At 45.7% G+C, this 14,082-nt stretch overlaps 1 protein-coding gene across 1 annotated transcript; it reads right to left on the reverse strand.

Moving 5' to 3' along the window:
- Nucleotides 1-3,984: 3,984 nt before the first annotated feature.
- LOC308146023 (monocarboxylate transporter 12-B-like) lies at nucleotides 3,985-11,946 on the reverse strand. The gene is made up of 7 exons (XM_080517651.1): nucleotides 11,731-11,946; nucleotides 8,540-8,643; nucleotides 8,278-8,421; nucleotides 7,605-7,898; nucleotides 6,934-7,321; nucleotides 6,049-6,308; nucleotides 3,985-5,420 (listed from the first exon to the last, which is right to left on the reverse strand). Exons 1-7 carry the CDS (start codon nucleotides 11,841-11,843, stop codon nucleotides 5,278-5,280), a joined length of 1,446 nt encoding a protein of 481 aa, XP_080373777.1. The 5' UTR covers nucleotides 11,844-11,946; the 3' UTR covers nucleotides 3,985-5,277.
- Nucleotides 11,947-14,082: the final 2,136 nt, after the last annotated feature.

Genomic DNA, 14,082 nt, shown 5'->3' on the forward strand with positions numbered 1-14,082 from the left:
ACGGCGGGTTGTCATGGTAATGTATCAACAGATCCTGAGAGTGCTACTGTTGGAGGCTTTATATCACATCTTCATCATCCGCAACATCGTCATGACAATCATCAGCATCGTCATTCTTGTTGTCGTCGTCATCATGATTATGGTTTACCAAACACCGTCATCTTCGTCATCATCATCATCACAACCATGATTTACCACCACCACCACCAACGTCGTCGTCATTGTTGTCGTCATCATCACCATCATCATCTTCATTGTCATCACCATCCACAACATTATAATCATGATTTACCATCATCATTGTCGTTGTCGTCGTCATCATCGTAATTTACCATCATTACCATCATCATCAGTGTGTATGTGTGTGTGAGTGTGTGTGAGTGTGTGTGTGTGAGTTCGGTACAGACTTTGACTCGTTAACGAGCTCGATGCCTCGTTAGGCTCCTCCTGGCTCATTGACCAATCAGCTGTAAATTAATTCTTCTTTCCCTTCAAACTGGAGTTTTTCCTGAAACAAAGATGTTTAACGAGGAAGCGGAGCCTGAAGAAGAAATGAGGCAGCGAGGTGAAAAATGTCGCTGACGGAGGGAACATCCTCTTCCAACGGCCCATTCTTCATCTGACACATTTAGGCGATCGTCATAAAGCCACACTTCACTGTCAGTCCAACATTTCTGACTAAACAGGCACTGATTGATGAAGTAATTAACTACTTTGCAAAAAAAAACCACTATGAGCTTCTTTCTTAAATGAAAACAGTTGAAGAGCTACTGTGTCTCTCTCTTTGACACTTTGTGGTCTTTTTGGCTCACAATGACCCCTTTTTTGGCCACAGGTTCCAGAAATAAAACAGAAATCAGTGCTGTCAATGGTGATTCTTGCTAAGCATCTTCAACGAGGTCAATCACCGGATCACATATCTCCACTGGTAACACCTGAAGCCACAAGGTCTACATATACTGGTTGTAAAATTGAATAAATAAAGGACCAAATCCATTTCTCTGTGTGAACAGGGAGTTATATTCCAGCTTCACAATTTCCTCGGCTTTTCCACATGCAGTAATCTGTAACTGATCTGCAGAGAGTCAGTTTTTTCACCAATCCAACCTGGTCCACATGTAAAGTACTCAGCAGTATTTTCTCCCCCATCTGGCTGCCAGCAGCCAGATGGGGGAGAAAATACTGCTGACTACTTTACAGGTGCCGGCACCTTTGAAATTTAGACATTTAGAAATGAGATCGGTCGGTAGTGTTTGAGGATATTTCCCCATTTTGTGAATTAATGTCATAACGGCTGACCTCACGCTGGCTGGTAGCTCGGCTTTGTGAAAGGCTTCCTGACAAACAGCTACATTTGATTTTTTTTTAGCTTTTTTTGTCAACGCCTGACAGAACGCCATCGTCCCCTGGAGCTTGGTCCAACTTACCGCTATGAATTGGATTTTTCACTTGGGCTAACGTAATCTTTTTCCAACGCGTGAGCGTGTTCTTCCGTCAAAGAGGGCATGGCAATAGAAGAAAAGAAGCAATCTATTTTTTTTATTCCTCTGGCTGTCCCTGAGATGTATATAAATCTTGATCAAATGTTTTAAAAAGCCTGAATGAGACGGGACCTTACCTGACCTTACCTGCCCGACTTATTCAGGATGTTTGATTTGTGCGTCACGGCGCAAAATCAGTTTGTTTTTGTAAGACCTTATTTGAATTCTTATTTCAACATTTCACATTTAAATTCACGCCTTGATGGAGGTGCTCCGCATTCCGCTTCTCAAATTCTTTTATGTCGAATTCTAATTTTAGAAGTTTACCTCAATCCGCTTTTTCAGTCTGTGAGCTGTATTGAATCAGACGCCCTCTTAAAAAGGCTTTAAATTCATCCCATGAAATGGAGCGTTAAGGAGTGTATGGCATGTTCCTGTTTCTATGGAGGGATTTTGCGATCAGTCGTTTCAAATGAGGCTCTGAGGTCCAACAGGACAAGAACAGGGACGAGTTGTTTGTCTGTGTAACTTTGACCAGAGTGTCTCTTGACTAGGATGAACTGTAAAACCTGACTGACAAGACTTGTTTGTGCATAAATTGTTGGGTTTTTTTAGTTGTATAATTGGTAACTTGTTCAAATACCTGGATCAAGGGTGGATTTATTTGTTTTAAAAAGAGGTATAATGACCATAAATGCTTCTGGTACGTAGCCTGAAGATACATTGATCTGATCGAGCATAGATGTACTGATCTTGGGGTAAATGTCTAAACAGTTTAGTTGAGATTAGATTTAATCCAGATGTGGTTGGTTTAGGTCAGGCCTTCTCAAGGTTCAGATTGTTGAGGGCTAAATTTAGGAACCCTAAAAGTACGTTTGTTGATCACTTTCATGACCAGGCTGCATCTCGACGAATCACATTTATTGGTCTGCATTCAATAATATGCAATAAATACATTTGAATCGATAAATGAGGCTAAACCTGTCAAAACCTGAGAAAACCTGGCGAAAAATTGTAACGCAAACCAAATCCAAAATGGAGTTGAGCCCCGTCTATTCCCCAGATCCAGCCTATAGATGTCGCCAAAGACCACAAAACGGTGATTGATTCTTTCAAAGAGACACACAGTTGGATCAAAACTAATTGCAATTCATTGCAGCCGCCAGAAACGTTGTCGCGGGAACCAACGGTTTAGGTGAAGCTACAATTAGGTTTAACTCAGGATATCAGGTTTTACTGATACATCTGAAGAAGATGGGCCTGATAGATCTCAGATCTTCAAGTGTATCCCCAACGGCGAGAATTTTATAATTAAAGAAGTTTGCAAAGTCTGACATGCTGAGAGTTGAACGGCTACAAGGCTCCACAGAGCTGCGACTTTTCATCATCCTGGCTATAGTGCTGAGTACAAACCAGGGCTTGTTCTGATTTGCATCTGTTCAGGCAATTCCAGAGCGTGGAGCCTTTTTTTTCCACAGACCTATAACTTTACTAAACTAATCTTTCCAGGCTAAACAAAACACTTGTACTTGAGTTCGACCCCATTTCTCCTCCGTTCTTTTATCTCCCCCCGCCGACTTCTTTAATGCTGGCAGTTGTTGATTGCCGTTGTGTTGTTGTGCGACGCTCCAGACATGACAGGCAGGATGTAACTGAAGGCTGAGTTATAATTACCAACATTTTGCCCGAGCCACCGAGAGGCCGTCTATTATATCGTGTTTTCGGGCAAAAAGACAGACAGACAGACAGACAGACAGACAGACAGACAGACAGAAACACACCCAGAAAGACAGACAGACAGACAGACAGGCAGAAACACACCCAGACAGACAGACAGACAAACAGACAGACAGACAAACAGACAGGCAGAAACACATCCAGACAGACAGACAGACATGCGCAGGCACACACACACACACACACACACACACACACACACACACACACACACACACACACTCTGGGTTCCATCGTTACGGTGGGTGCGGCTTTGTTTGTGATATCATGGACTAAAAAGAGGGTGATGCAGTGTCCCCATGGTAACTCGTCGTTGCCATGGTTACCCTCATCCAGCACCACAAGAAAGTGAACCGTCGTCTCTGTGTTTTGTGTGCGTCTGTGTGTTTGTGTGTGTTCGGCATTGTTTGCTCTCCGAGGAGGAAGTGACATCATGTTCCATCAGCGGCGAAACACACAAACGGCGGAGCCAGGAGACACTTCTCTCACGCAGTGAATAAACAAATCAACAAACAAGACTAACTTCCCGTGCGAGGCAAACAGCCGATGATGTTCAGTGTTTGTCACCGGACTCTCTGTCCTTCAGCTCACTGTGTCACTTCTCACTGCTCCTCAGGGCAACAAACAAACACGGAGTGCTGTCAAGAAGAGCAATTTCATCATTTCGCCTGAAACGCTTCACTTTTTGCTTGCAGTTTTGGCGCCACCCTGTGTCTCTTTTCTGTAATTACATCAAGACAACAACTACAATTCAAAGAGCTTTATTTTAACAAACGTGTTGGCAAAGAGAGAGGCGAATAAAAGCAAGAAAATATGAAGAGAATAAACATGTAGGCGTAATAATTAAAGCACAAGTTAAAAATAAAGTGAATCTCGTACCGTATCAGTAGATCTGAGATGTATTTATTGCACCTAAACCATTCAGAGATTTGTTGACCGGCAATAAGAGTTAGAAATCGTTTCTCTGTATGACAGGGAGTCACATCATTTCTCCCGTCACGTCTCGCGACTGCAGGAAACATGTAAATGAGAAACGGCGTGACTTGAGGACTCACCTGGAGGCCCCGCACAGGTTCTTGTGATGAACGCCCCCTGCTGATGTGGTCACCGCTCTCCTCACGGGATATACGACCACAGGCAAAAGTCTCAATAGCTACAAAAACGTAGTGTCGATACCAGATATTTATTTAAAAAGTAAGAATTATTTTAATCCCGACAGTGAAGACATACTATATTCTTCATTTCTGTCTCACAGGAACATTAAAGTTAACGTAACCAAGTTTCCACTGTCATTTCAGCTGGTGAGTAGCTGCCACCGGCAGGTGGGAAATCAACACACAGGAACTCGAGGCAGTTGTGGCCTGGAGATTAGAGAAGTGGACTTAGGATCAGGAGTTTGAATCCCACAGCTGACGGGTCACAACCGTTGGTCCCTGAGCAAGACCTTTGACCCCCAATTAGCACCACAGAGCTTCCCTACATGACAAGGTGCCAATGCAGAAAAAAAAAAAGGATTTTCCCCAAACGGGATTGATAAAGTATGATTAGTTAACTTATTACATTTGTCTATAACATAGTTTTTTTTTTTATTAAGAAAAGACAATCAGTGCATAATGAAACTAATATTTTTGGATCAAATCATTTTACTGACCTGTTGAACATTTTGTTCCACCAGCACCTTTTTTTTTTTTTTTTTTTTTTAAACATGACACAGTCTTGGAGTTTTTTTTTCATCAACTCTATCCCAACTTTTCTGGACCCTCCAACAGGTCCCATTGGCTGCTGTCAGAAAACAGGATTGTCTGAGCAGCACCTGAAAGCACCATGTGACTTCACAGTTTCAACTGAGCAACAAACAAAAAAAAACGAACAAAGATACACTTCCTGTTGGTCAGGAAGCTGGACCTTCCCACCACATTAAAGCTCTCAGCACAGTCAGTGTGAGTGACACGTGTCCCAAGCCAATCAGTGGCTTTCCAGTTTGTCTTTGGTGTCCATGAATATGAGCGCTCGCTCGCTCTGTCCAAGGCCATGAAGCCTGCTGGAGGCCACACTCTGATCACTTGGACAGGCTGAAGGGGAGTGTTCTTCGGCAGCGGCGGACTGCGGTGATGACGCCGAGGACGAGTGCACTGACCAACATGGCGCCACCGCTGAGGAAGAAGGTGGCCGTGTAGCTGCCGGTGAAGTCGACCAGCCAGCCTGCAAGAAGACGACAGTCAGTGTGACGGTGCAGCATCACTCGAGGACTGACACTTAATAATAAGGTTTCTCGAAATGTTTCGCGGGAAAGTTAATGCTAGGCTTTTGAATCTCTTGGAATCACACCAACTGTCAACCTCTTCTGCGTCAAGAATTCATTATTCAGGTAAATATTATTCATTCAATTATTAATCCAAATTCTAAATGAAAGGTTTGGCGTATTTTATGAGACTGATATCAACAAATCATGTCCTGTTAATTGGGTGGTGGCCTGAGTTCATCTGACGCATATCATTCCTTTAATAATTAATCACGTATCTTTGATAATCTTTAATTATTACCAATAGCCAAACTGCCCATAAAGTTGATTCCCGACAACCCGGAGCTGCTCCCAGACTGAATCTTCCAGAGACGGAATCTCTGCAGAAGGTCCTGGATCCACTTTGAGTTCTCTTTCAACATGTTTAGCTATTTGATGTTTTGTTTACTTACCTAAATTAGTTTTTCGAAATACAGATTTTTATATGAAAAGGACTATTTCAATGAACTCTGCAGTGTTGTACAAATATTTCATTTACATATATATGAACATGAAAGGCATTTACTGAGGAGTGCTTGTTTTGCTTACCTCCAATGGGAGGGCTGACCAGGTAGGGGATGGCATGTAGGAAATAGACCACGCCCAGCGCCGAGGACAGGTACGGTCCTCCCACCACATCTGACGTCACCACGGGGATCAATGCCACGTAGGCGCCGTCAAAGTAGCCGTAGAGGACGGCGAAGGGCACAAGCAGCCCGAAGGAGTGAAGCAATGGCACAAAGAGACAGCTGAGACCCTCCATCATCACCGCAAAGATGTAACAAGAGAGACGCAGCGGCTTCAGACACCTGGAGAATAGGATACAAACACATCTGATGAGGAGTCACGGATGAGGAAGTTCTATCTCAAACGTTTCCGCTCAGCCATTTATATTGTCCGATGAACTAATATTGTATAATCTGATGAAGTCACGCATTAAGTCAGGGAAGCTCTTGCTTCGGGTGCGGCAACAGTGTTGCTTTTAGCCCGGCGGATGTGTTTTATCTCTTCATATTCTCAGAGATCAATTGCGCCCTCAGTAATCTGTTGACTGCTCTGCAGGGATTCTCTGTGTATGTGTTGGGTAAGAAGTTGCAAACTCCGCCCCGTTCATGTGAACACGCACTGAACCTGAAGGGAAAACTCTGGGTGGAACTAAGCAAGGTGATAACCTGTTTCATGTCAATACGTCAACCCAGGAAACAGAAAGAGATATCTTGGAAATGTTTATCCTGGGCCGTGGTATACGCATGAGGAAATTTCTAAATAAAACCTCAGACAATTGGGGGACTGGAGGGTAAACAGGCTTAGGAGGCCTCAGGTATTTGGGAACTCAAAGTAATTAGAACGACGTGTGACTGAGCAGACTCAGGAGCCTGAGGGACAGAGGTCTCATGGGTATTTGGGGGAAATCGAGTGATTTGCAAGTCGTACCGGCGGTCAGTCAGCCAGCCAAATGTGATGTTTCCCACAATATCGATCACGCCCAGGATGGACATGAGGAAGGCAGCGTTCTGGTGACTGATGCCGGTGCTCAGGGCGTAGGGGACGAGGTAGACGAAGGGGAGGCTGCAGCCGCTGGCCAGGAAGATGAACGATGCCGCCATTCCGAGAAAGTCCGGCTGCAGCAGAAAGCGGTACTCTGAGCTGGACCACAGGTAGCTCCTGAAGCACCGCTTCTGCATCAGGCTGAGGGCGGGGTTTACTTTCTGAGCGACAGGGCTCAAAGGTGGCAGCGGACACTTCTCGGATGACAGAACGCCATCTGTCAACTGTGAGGGAGGTTTCAGGGCCAGTTCAGCATCCTGCAGGAAAACGTCACCTACAACACAAAACAGGAAGTCAGGCGGCTGCTGGGTGGTAAGTTGTACATCCTTTCCTCAACACGCTTGCCACAACCCTTCCGACATTTCATTCCCCTCACCTGATGAACAAATCTATCAAGAGCCAATTTGTAAACATTAGTGCAGAAGAAACCGGTGTGATGATCCCTGGGAGTTTAAACCAGCTAACGTGGCAACACCTCCACGGGAAAGACTTGGAACAGTTTTTCCAAGTTGAGACTCACACCCTGACATCATCGAGATCACTCATGCGACACGTACATAGCTGCTTCTCACTGGCTGGTTCCAGACCCTCTTCCGCCGTCTCCTCTTCCTGCACCGTGATTGGTCGGAGCAGTGCGCCGCAGACGCAAAGGTTGGTGACGAAGGCACTGAGAACCAGCAGCGCTCCCCTCCACGAGTACATCTCGATGAGCATCTGGACCACCGGCGCCAACACAAAGGTGCCGATCCCGCTCCCCGACATCGCCAGGCCGTACGCTAGCGCCTTCCTCTGTCTGAAGTAAGAGCCCACCAGGGCGATGGCTGGCGTGTAACAGAGCGCGAAGCCCACACCTGTGGAGGCGGCCTGAGTCAGTATGGCGTGCACCAAGGGAGAGTGAGTTCACAGTTAAAATTTAACAGTGTTTCAGAGGTGGTCTCAGTTCTCCTGCCAACATGGCATAAACATGGGCTTCGGCTGATCAGATCACATGTGACGACCTCTGACGCAGTTTGTTTACAATTATCTGTATCATGGGTTTCGGGGTAACTACTTAAGTTTAAATTGTATTACTACCTCTACGTCACTTCTGCTAATAGGTCAAAGGGCCCAGGATGCAGTCATTCCATCCCCACACTACAGGGCCTATGTGCTCGCTACTTGTGATCCAATCACCCTAAATGCATGTTGATTTACGGCGTAAATGGGCCTGAAGTGAGTGCAGGTATTCACCTGTGAGGATTCCCATGGTGAAGTAGAGCAGCTCCAGGCTGCTGCTGAAGGAGCTGAGCAGGAGGCCGCAGGACGACAGCAACCCACCGGACATCACCGCAACCCGGCACGACCAGCGGTTCATCACCAGGCTGCCCACAGGAGCTACACGCACACGCACACACACGCACACACACACACTTCTGTGTAGGCGGGGCTTAAGTAGCATACAGCTACTACTGGAGATGAAGAGTCTAAGTGGGCGTGGCCTGGAGACACTGACCACATAGCATGGTGGTGCAGTCCACCAGACTGTGGATCCATGCTGTGGCTGCATAGTCGGCCCCAAAGTGAGACTGAAACTCCACGAAGAAGATGGAGAAGCACCTGCAGACACACAGACACACAATTACGTCAGGGCTTTAGTGGCATCTGCAACTCCAGCTTCGGCCAGTCAGGAGAGGAGGCAAGCTCTGATGGACCACAGACCTGCCCCTTAACCATTCACAGCAGGGGGTCATGCATCATTAAAGCACACAGCGACCAGTAGGGGGCACCACCTCCTCAAAGGCTGCTTAAACCAGAAATAGCTAACAAACAGATTTTTTTTTTTTTTAATTCAACACTATTAAAAAAAAAAAACTCACATTACGGCTTCCTGTTTTTTTTAGTTTTTTGTTTCCAAAATGCAAATTTATTTATTTTCTTTTGCTTTTTCCTCCACAAATGATTCTCACACATTCAGTGAACATCTACAGGCGCTCACGCAATTTCACTGTCTTTGAACTCATCAGGACACCAAAAGGGAGGAAATATTCCTAAACAACAACTACAAAAACAGCCACTGATCTCCTTCACACTCGTGAATCAGCTCCATCCCTCCCACTGAGATCATCACTCAGCGTTCCAATGAATCAGAACAAACTGGAAAGAGGTTCAGGAAGGAAATGCAATGAAGAAAATGGGAACAAGTTGAGAAATAAAAAAACTGGGAATAAGATAACACAACTGAAGAAAAGAGAAACAACCGGAGTTAAATCGGAAGCAAATTAGAAACAAACTGGGAATAAACTGACGATGTGAGGAGCTTGTGAACGCACCACCATATGGACTCATTTCACCCTCGTTCACCTTTGTCACAAACATGTGGAGTTTTTCGCAGCGTGAAAAGTCTGAGTTTATAGTGAAGATAAACAGGCGTGAAAACTGCTGAACAATCAACAATCAGACGGCGTGAGATGAAAGCAGTCGCTATCAGCGAGAGGTCGCCAGGGGCATGTGGGGTGGGGGGGGTTGGCAGAGATATGTCGGTGGGGTTATGTAAGTGGTCTGAGAAACAACCGAGCAGAGTCCACCTGCTGGCGTCACATAAACACATTCACAGATATTGAATTGGAAACAAACTACAAAACGAACTTGGGGTAAACGGCAATAAACTGAGAGCAAACTACGGAAATAAACATGGGGCTGAAAACAAACTCGGAACAAAGTTTCAAGTAACCTGTGAACAGCTTGAAGTGAAATGAGAACTGACCGGGAACAAACGGCGAGTAAAACAGAGGATGAGCTGAGGACAAACTGAATCACTTGGATCAAACTGAGAGAAAAGTTTTAACAGCTTGGGGACAAATTCGGAGAAAACTGGGAAGAAACTGGAATGAAATTGTGTGTGTGTGGGGGGGGGGGGGGGTGTAATAAAAATCTGACAACCTCTTGGGAGCAGTCTGAGACCAAATTGAAAACAAACTGGAAGGAATCAAAAATAAAACTCAAAACAGGTTGAGAACGAAATGTGAGGAAACTGGTAACAGCTGGGGAACAAAACTGGGGGGTAAAAAACTCATATACTGCTTTGCTGCTCTCTGAACAGTTGGTTGGTCTTGGTAGGTTGAGCTTGTGGTCGTGATGTTGTGCTGAGCTGAGTGCTGTCGAGTGACACCAAGTACCTTATTGGTAAATAGATGTCACTTATACATCACTTTTCCGCAGCGTGAGTCACCCTCTATAGTGCTGACTGCACTAAAACTGTGTTGTATTTGGCGCCATATAAAAAAAGTTGAACTGAGTTTATATTGATAATCGCATTCACCATGCAAGGTGCTCAAGCCCATCCTTCAATCCGAGCAGTTTGTGGTTCAGGGTGTTGCTCAAAGACACTTTGACGTGTGGACAGGGGAGATGGGGAATTGAACCTGACCCTCAGAAGAATTTAAAAAAAAAAACATTTTTATTTAAGGTATGAATCCTTGTTTACTCCCTGACTGATGTTTCCACTAGACGACTGGCGCTCTCTGAGGCACGCGACAGTTGACTGTGTTGTGAAGGCAGCTTCCACCGGGACGGTTGAAAAGTCCAACCCAGCGCAAACACAGAGACACATTCACATCTATTTGTGCATTCAGAGTTAACAACTAACTTTGCACGCGTGCTTTTGGACTGTGGGAGGAAAACACACACACACACAACCATGACCTCCTGGCTGCGAGTGCAAATCATTACTCCGCCATACAGCGTTCGCACATTTGATTTAGCTATTTAGTTTGTGTGCTTTGAAGTTGAATGCGGAAATCCTTTAAATATAAACGTCATTGAGTCTTGTTAGTCGATGGTTGGCAGAACCTGTTTGTTACTCCTTGGCAGCCATTTACTTGTTGGGGCGCGCCGAACACACATAACATTGATTGCAATAAAACTTTCCCAAAACTCACGCAACATGAGAGGAATTCAGTAACTGTTGAATTTACGACTGAAACACACACACACACACACACACACACACACACACACACACACACACACACACACACACACACACACACACACACACACACACACACACACACACACACACACACACACACACACAACACACTACACGTGCACTTAAACATTCACAGGTGAGACATATGGAACGGGGAGGTTACACAACCTTCCCACTGAGAAATGAGTTTGTTCCAGGCGGCACGTGTGTGTGGGGGGGCCAACGTGTCCACAACAAAGCCAAGCTGACAGCCCTCCCGTGGATCACAACGGTTCAGCGCGATGACGTGCCATGTGAGGTCAGAGCGCCGCGCTGACAGAAACAGACGCTCGCGCTCGTCTCCACGTCAACACACTTCAAAGAAACAAACAACAACATAAACAGCCACGATTCAGGGAAACTCGTCTGTGTGCGTGAGAGAGAGAGAGAGAGAGAGAGAGAGCGTGTGTGTATTAGCATTTTGTTGGTGAGTTGTTGAGTCATGTCAAAGGAATTTTCTTTAAATCATCAGCTGAGCAGTTATTTTTTCGAGTCAGTTCAAACAGGGTCTACACACACACACACACACACCCACACACCCACACACCCACACACACACACACAAGTAGATGCAGCTCAGTTGTGGTTCAGACTGAGTCCTGAGAGGGATTCGGGGTCCCCATCAGGACCAGGTTTACGTTCCTGTCCCCTCAAACAGATGTGATCGTCTTTACCTGGTTACTGCCCGTGTGCAGACCGTCACCATAAAGCAGCAGCCTACGATCACCCAGCCCCAACCGCCATCAGGAGGGGGCACCGCGGCCCCTGGAAGCTTTCCCACAGACATTGCTGCCACCCGGTCCAGATCCAGATCCAGACCCAGATGTTGTCTTGGTCCTGAAGAGGTCCAGTCCCACAGACACTGGGCAGCAGACAGAAGCTCCTTGAGAAACCAGAGTTGAAGCAGATTGGACTCAAAGCTGTTGCTCCTCAAGAGCAGAGGTGCCGGTACACTCCTCCTGTTCCTCCTGTTGCTGCTGCTGCTCCTCCTCCTCCTCCTCTTCTCCTCCCCCCTTCTTACATTGACTGAGGAAGGATGGAAGAGGATGAATGGAAGATTGAAATCAAAAGAGAAACACTTTTTTCTCAACTTTTCACTCCCAATGACTTGATCTGACTCAAACAGAAAAACACTAGTAATCTCTACAGATAGAGCCTATTGGAGTAGAGTCCCAGGACTCTGGAATAGAGTCCCAGTAGAGTGTCGGTAGAGTCCCCGTAGAGTGTCGGTAGAGTCCCAGTAAAATGTTGCTGTATTCCCTCTTGTGTTAAATCATTAACTGTACTCTCTGACTGAGCACTGGAGAGGACGGGGTCTAAACCAAGTGTCCCCTGGCCTGTGGGAGCGTCCCATTTGTTCCGTCTGTACCCTGATGTGGCTCCTCACAAACACCGAAGATGTGAACACCTCCCCCCACACAGGGGTGATGTCGGCTGCCTCTGGTATCGGGTGTCCAAAAGAAGCACACCCAGTCAGACGAGTCTGACAGGGAAGGTTGTTTCTGCAGGAGCAGGTGGTGAGACCTGGAGTGGGACCAGGGCCAGGAGAGTCACTTACATCAAAACAGACCAGGACCACACAGGGTCAGATGGACCACAACAGACCAGAACCAAACATGGGCTTATAGACCAAGATAGACCAGGACCATACGGGGTCAGACAGACCATGTCAAAACAGGGAATATAGGCCACAACTGACCAGAACAAAAAAAATGCATGTGACGGGCCACATGGGATCAGGGTCAGACCGGGTCAGGCAGATCTTAACAGACCAGAAACAAATATGATATTATAGACCACAACAGATCAGAACCCCAGAAGACCAGGACAGATTAGGATTTAATAGACCACAACAGACCAGGGCCAGACTGTATTCGTTTCTAATTTGTGTTCTTCAAATGATCAGTGTGACCCCGTTCTGGTTCTATTCCTGGTCCTTTCTGGTCTTACAACATGAAGGACTGGGACCAGCAGCAGGTTGTCAAAGCCAAGAGGTTCCAGAGTGAGCTTTTCACTGACTCTGTGGCGCCCCCTACTGGTTCACTCAGGTTCAAAGAAGACGAGAAGAGGCTTCGTTGGGGAAATCAATTATCTCTCCACAGCAATAGTCTGCTGAAGTGGCTTCCGGGTGTCAAGGGCCTGGCTCAGGGACCCACAGTGGTATCTTTTCAGATGAAGGATATGAATTTGCAAACTTCCAAACACAGATCGCAGCAAAAGTACACAAACATGAAGGCAAAAGTACACAAACACCAAGGAATCGGTCGCCAGATGTCCAATGTTCCAAAAGTTTGATTCTTTGTTGTCAGTTCTCCAACCTTTCAAATTGGCCATCACCACCATCAGGCTTCTGATCGGCTCCTTAGAAACCTGGATGCGTCACATGGTCCCGCCCACAGTCGACGTGTGGATGGAAAAACGAGTGTAGGTCTCCCAGCAATCTAAACCTATTGCAGCTTAACCACAAAATGGTCCAGGGGGTCCTGAACCAGGCCGAACTGTTTGCTTTATGAAATGGAAAAGTCTTAAGCTTAATTTAAAAAATTGACACTATTTAAACTCAAGGTTTCACAGGAAGCCAATGAAGAAAAGTTGACATTGGAGTGTTGTGATCTCTCCTGCTAGTTCTTGTCAGTACTTGTCAGGTGGATTTCAGTTTCTTCCCTCTGGATGGAGGTTTGAAGTCCCAAGGTGCAGAACAAGCTCTATTTATTATCGCGACTCTTTTATTGCATTGTCTTATCCTGGTTTTTATGTCATAGTCTGCTTTTATCTCTAAGAGGTTTTTTATTGTGTTTTATTGTGGCTTGTTTGAATTTATTTTGATCTTTATTAGTTTGATATTTTCTTCTTTACTTATAAGTGATTGGCTGAACATTGAGTGTCACTTGATCAAGTATCAGCAGTCTGGTTCACGGTGTACTTTTACTTGTTACGGCATGCCATATGCAATCTCAAACCTCCTAAACAAATCTATGCACATGTGCGAATAAAATAACCTTGAAACTTGGAGTGGAAGGATGAGT

This window comes from Blennius ocellaris (assembly GCF_963422515.1).
Source record: "Blennius ocellaris genome assembly, chromosome: 21".
Taxonomy (NCBI): domain Eukaryota; kingdom Metazoa; phylum Chordata; class Actinopteri; order Blenniiformes; family Blenniidae; genus Blennius; species Blennius ocellaris.

Excerpts from the sequence above, each read along its gene's own strand:
- LOC308146023 (XM_080517651.1), bottom strand. The coding sequence starts at position 11,843 with ATGTCTGTGGGAAAGCTTCCAGGGGCCGCGGTGCCCCCTCCTGATGGC. Across the intron at positions 8,422-8,539 it reads CTGCACCACCATGCTATGTG|CTCCTGTGGGCAGCCTGGTG; the intron begins GTCAGTGTCTCC and ends GTGTGCGTGTAG. Across the intron at positions 7,899-8,277 it reads CACCATGGGAATCCTCACAG|GTGTGGGCTTCGCGCTCTGT; the intron begins GTGAATACCTGC and ends CCGCCTCCACAG.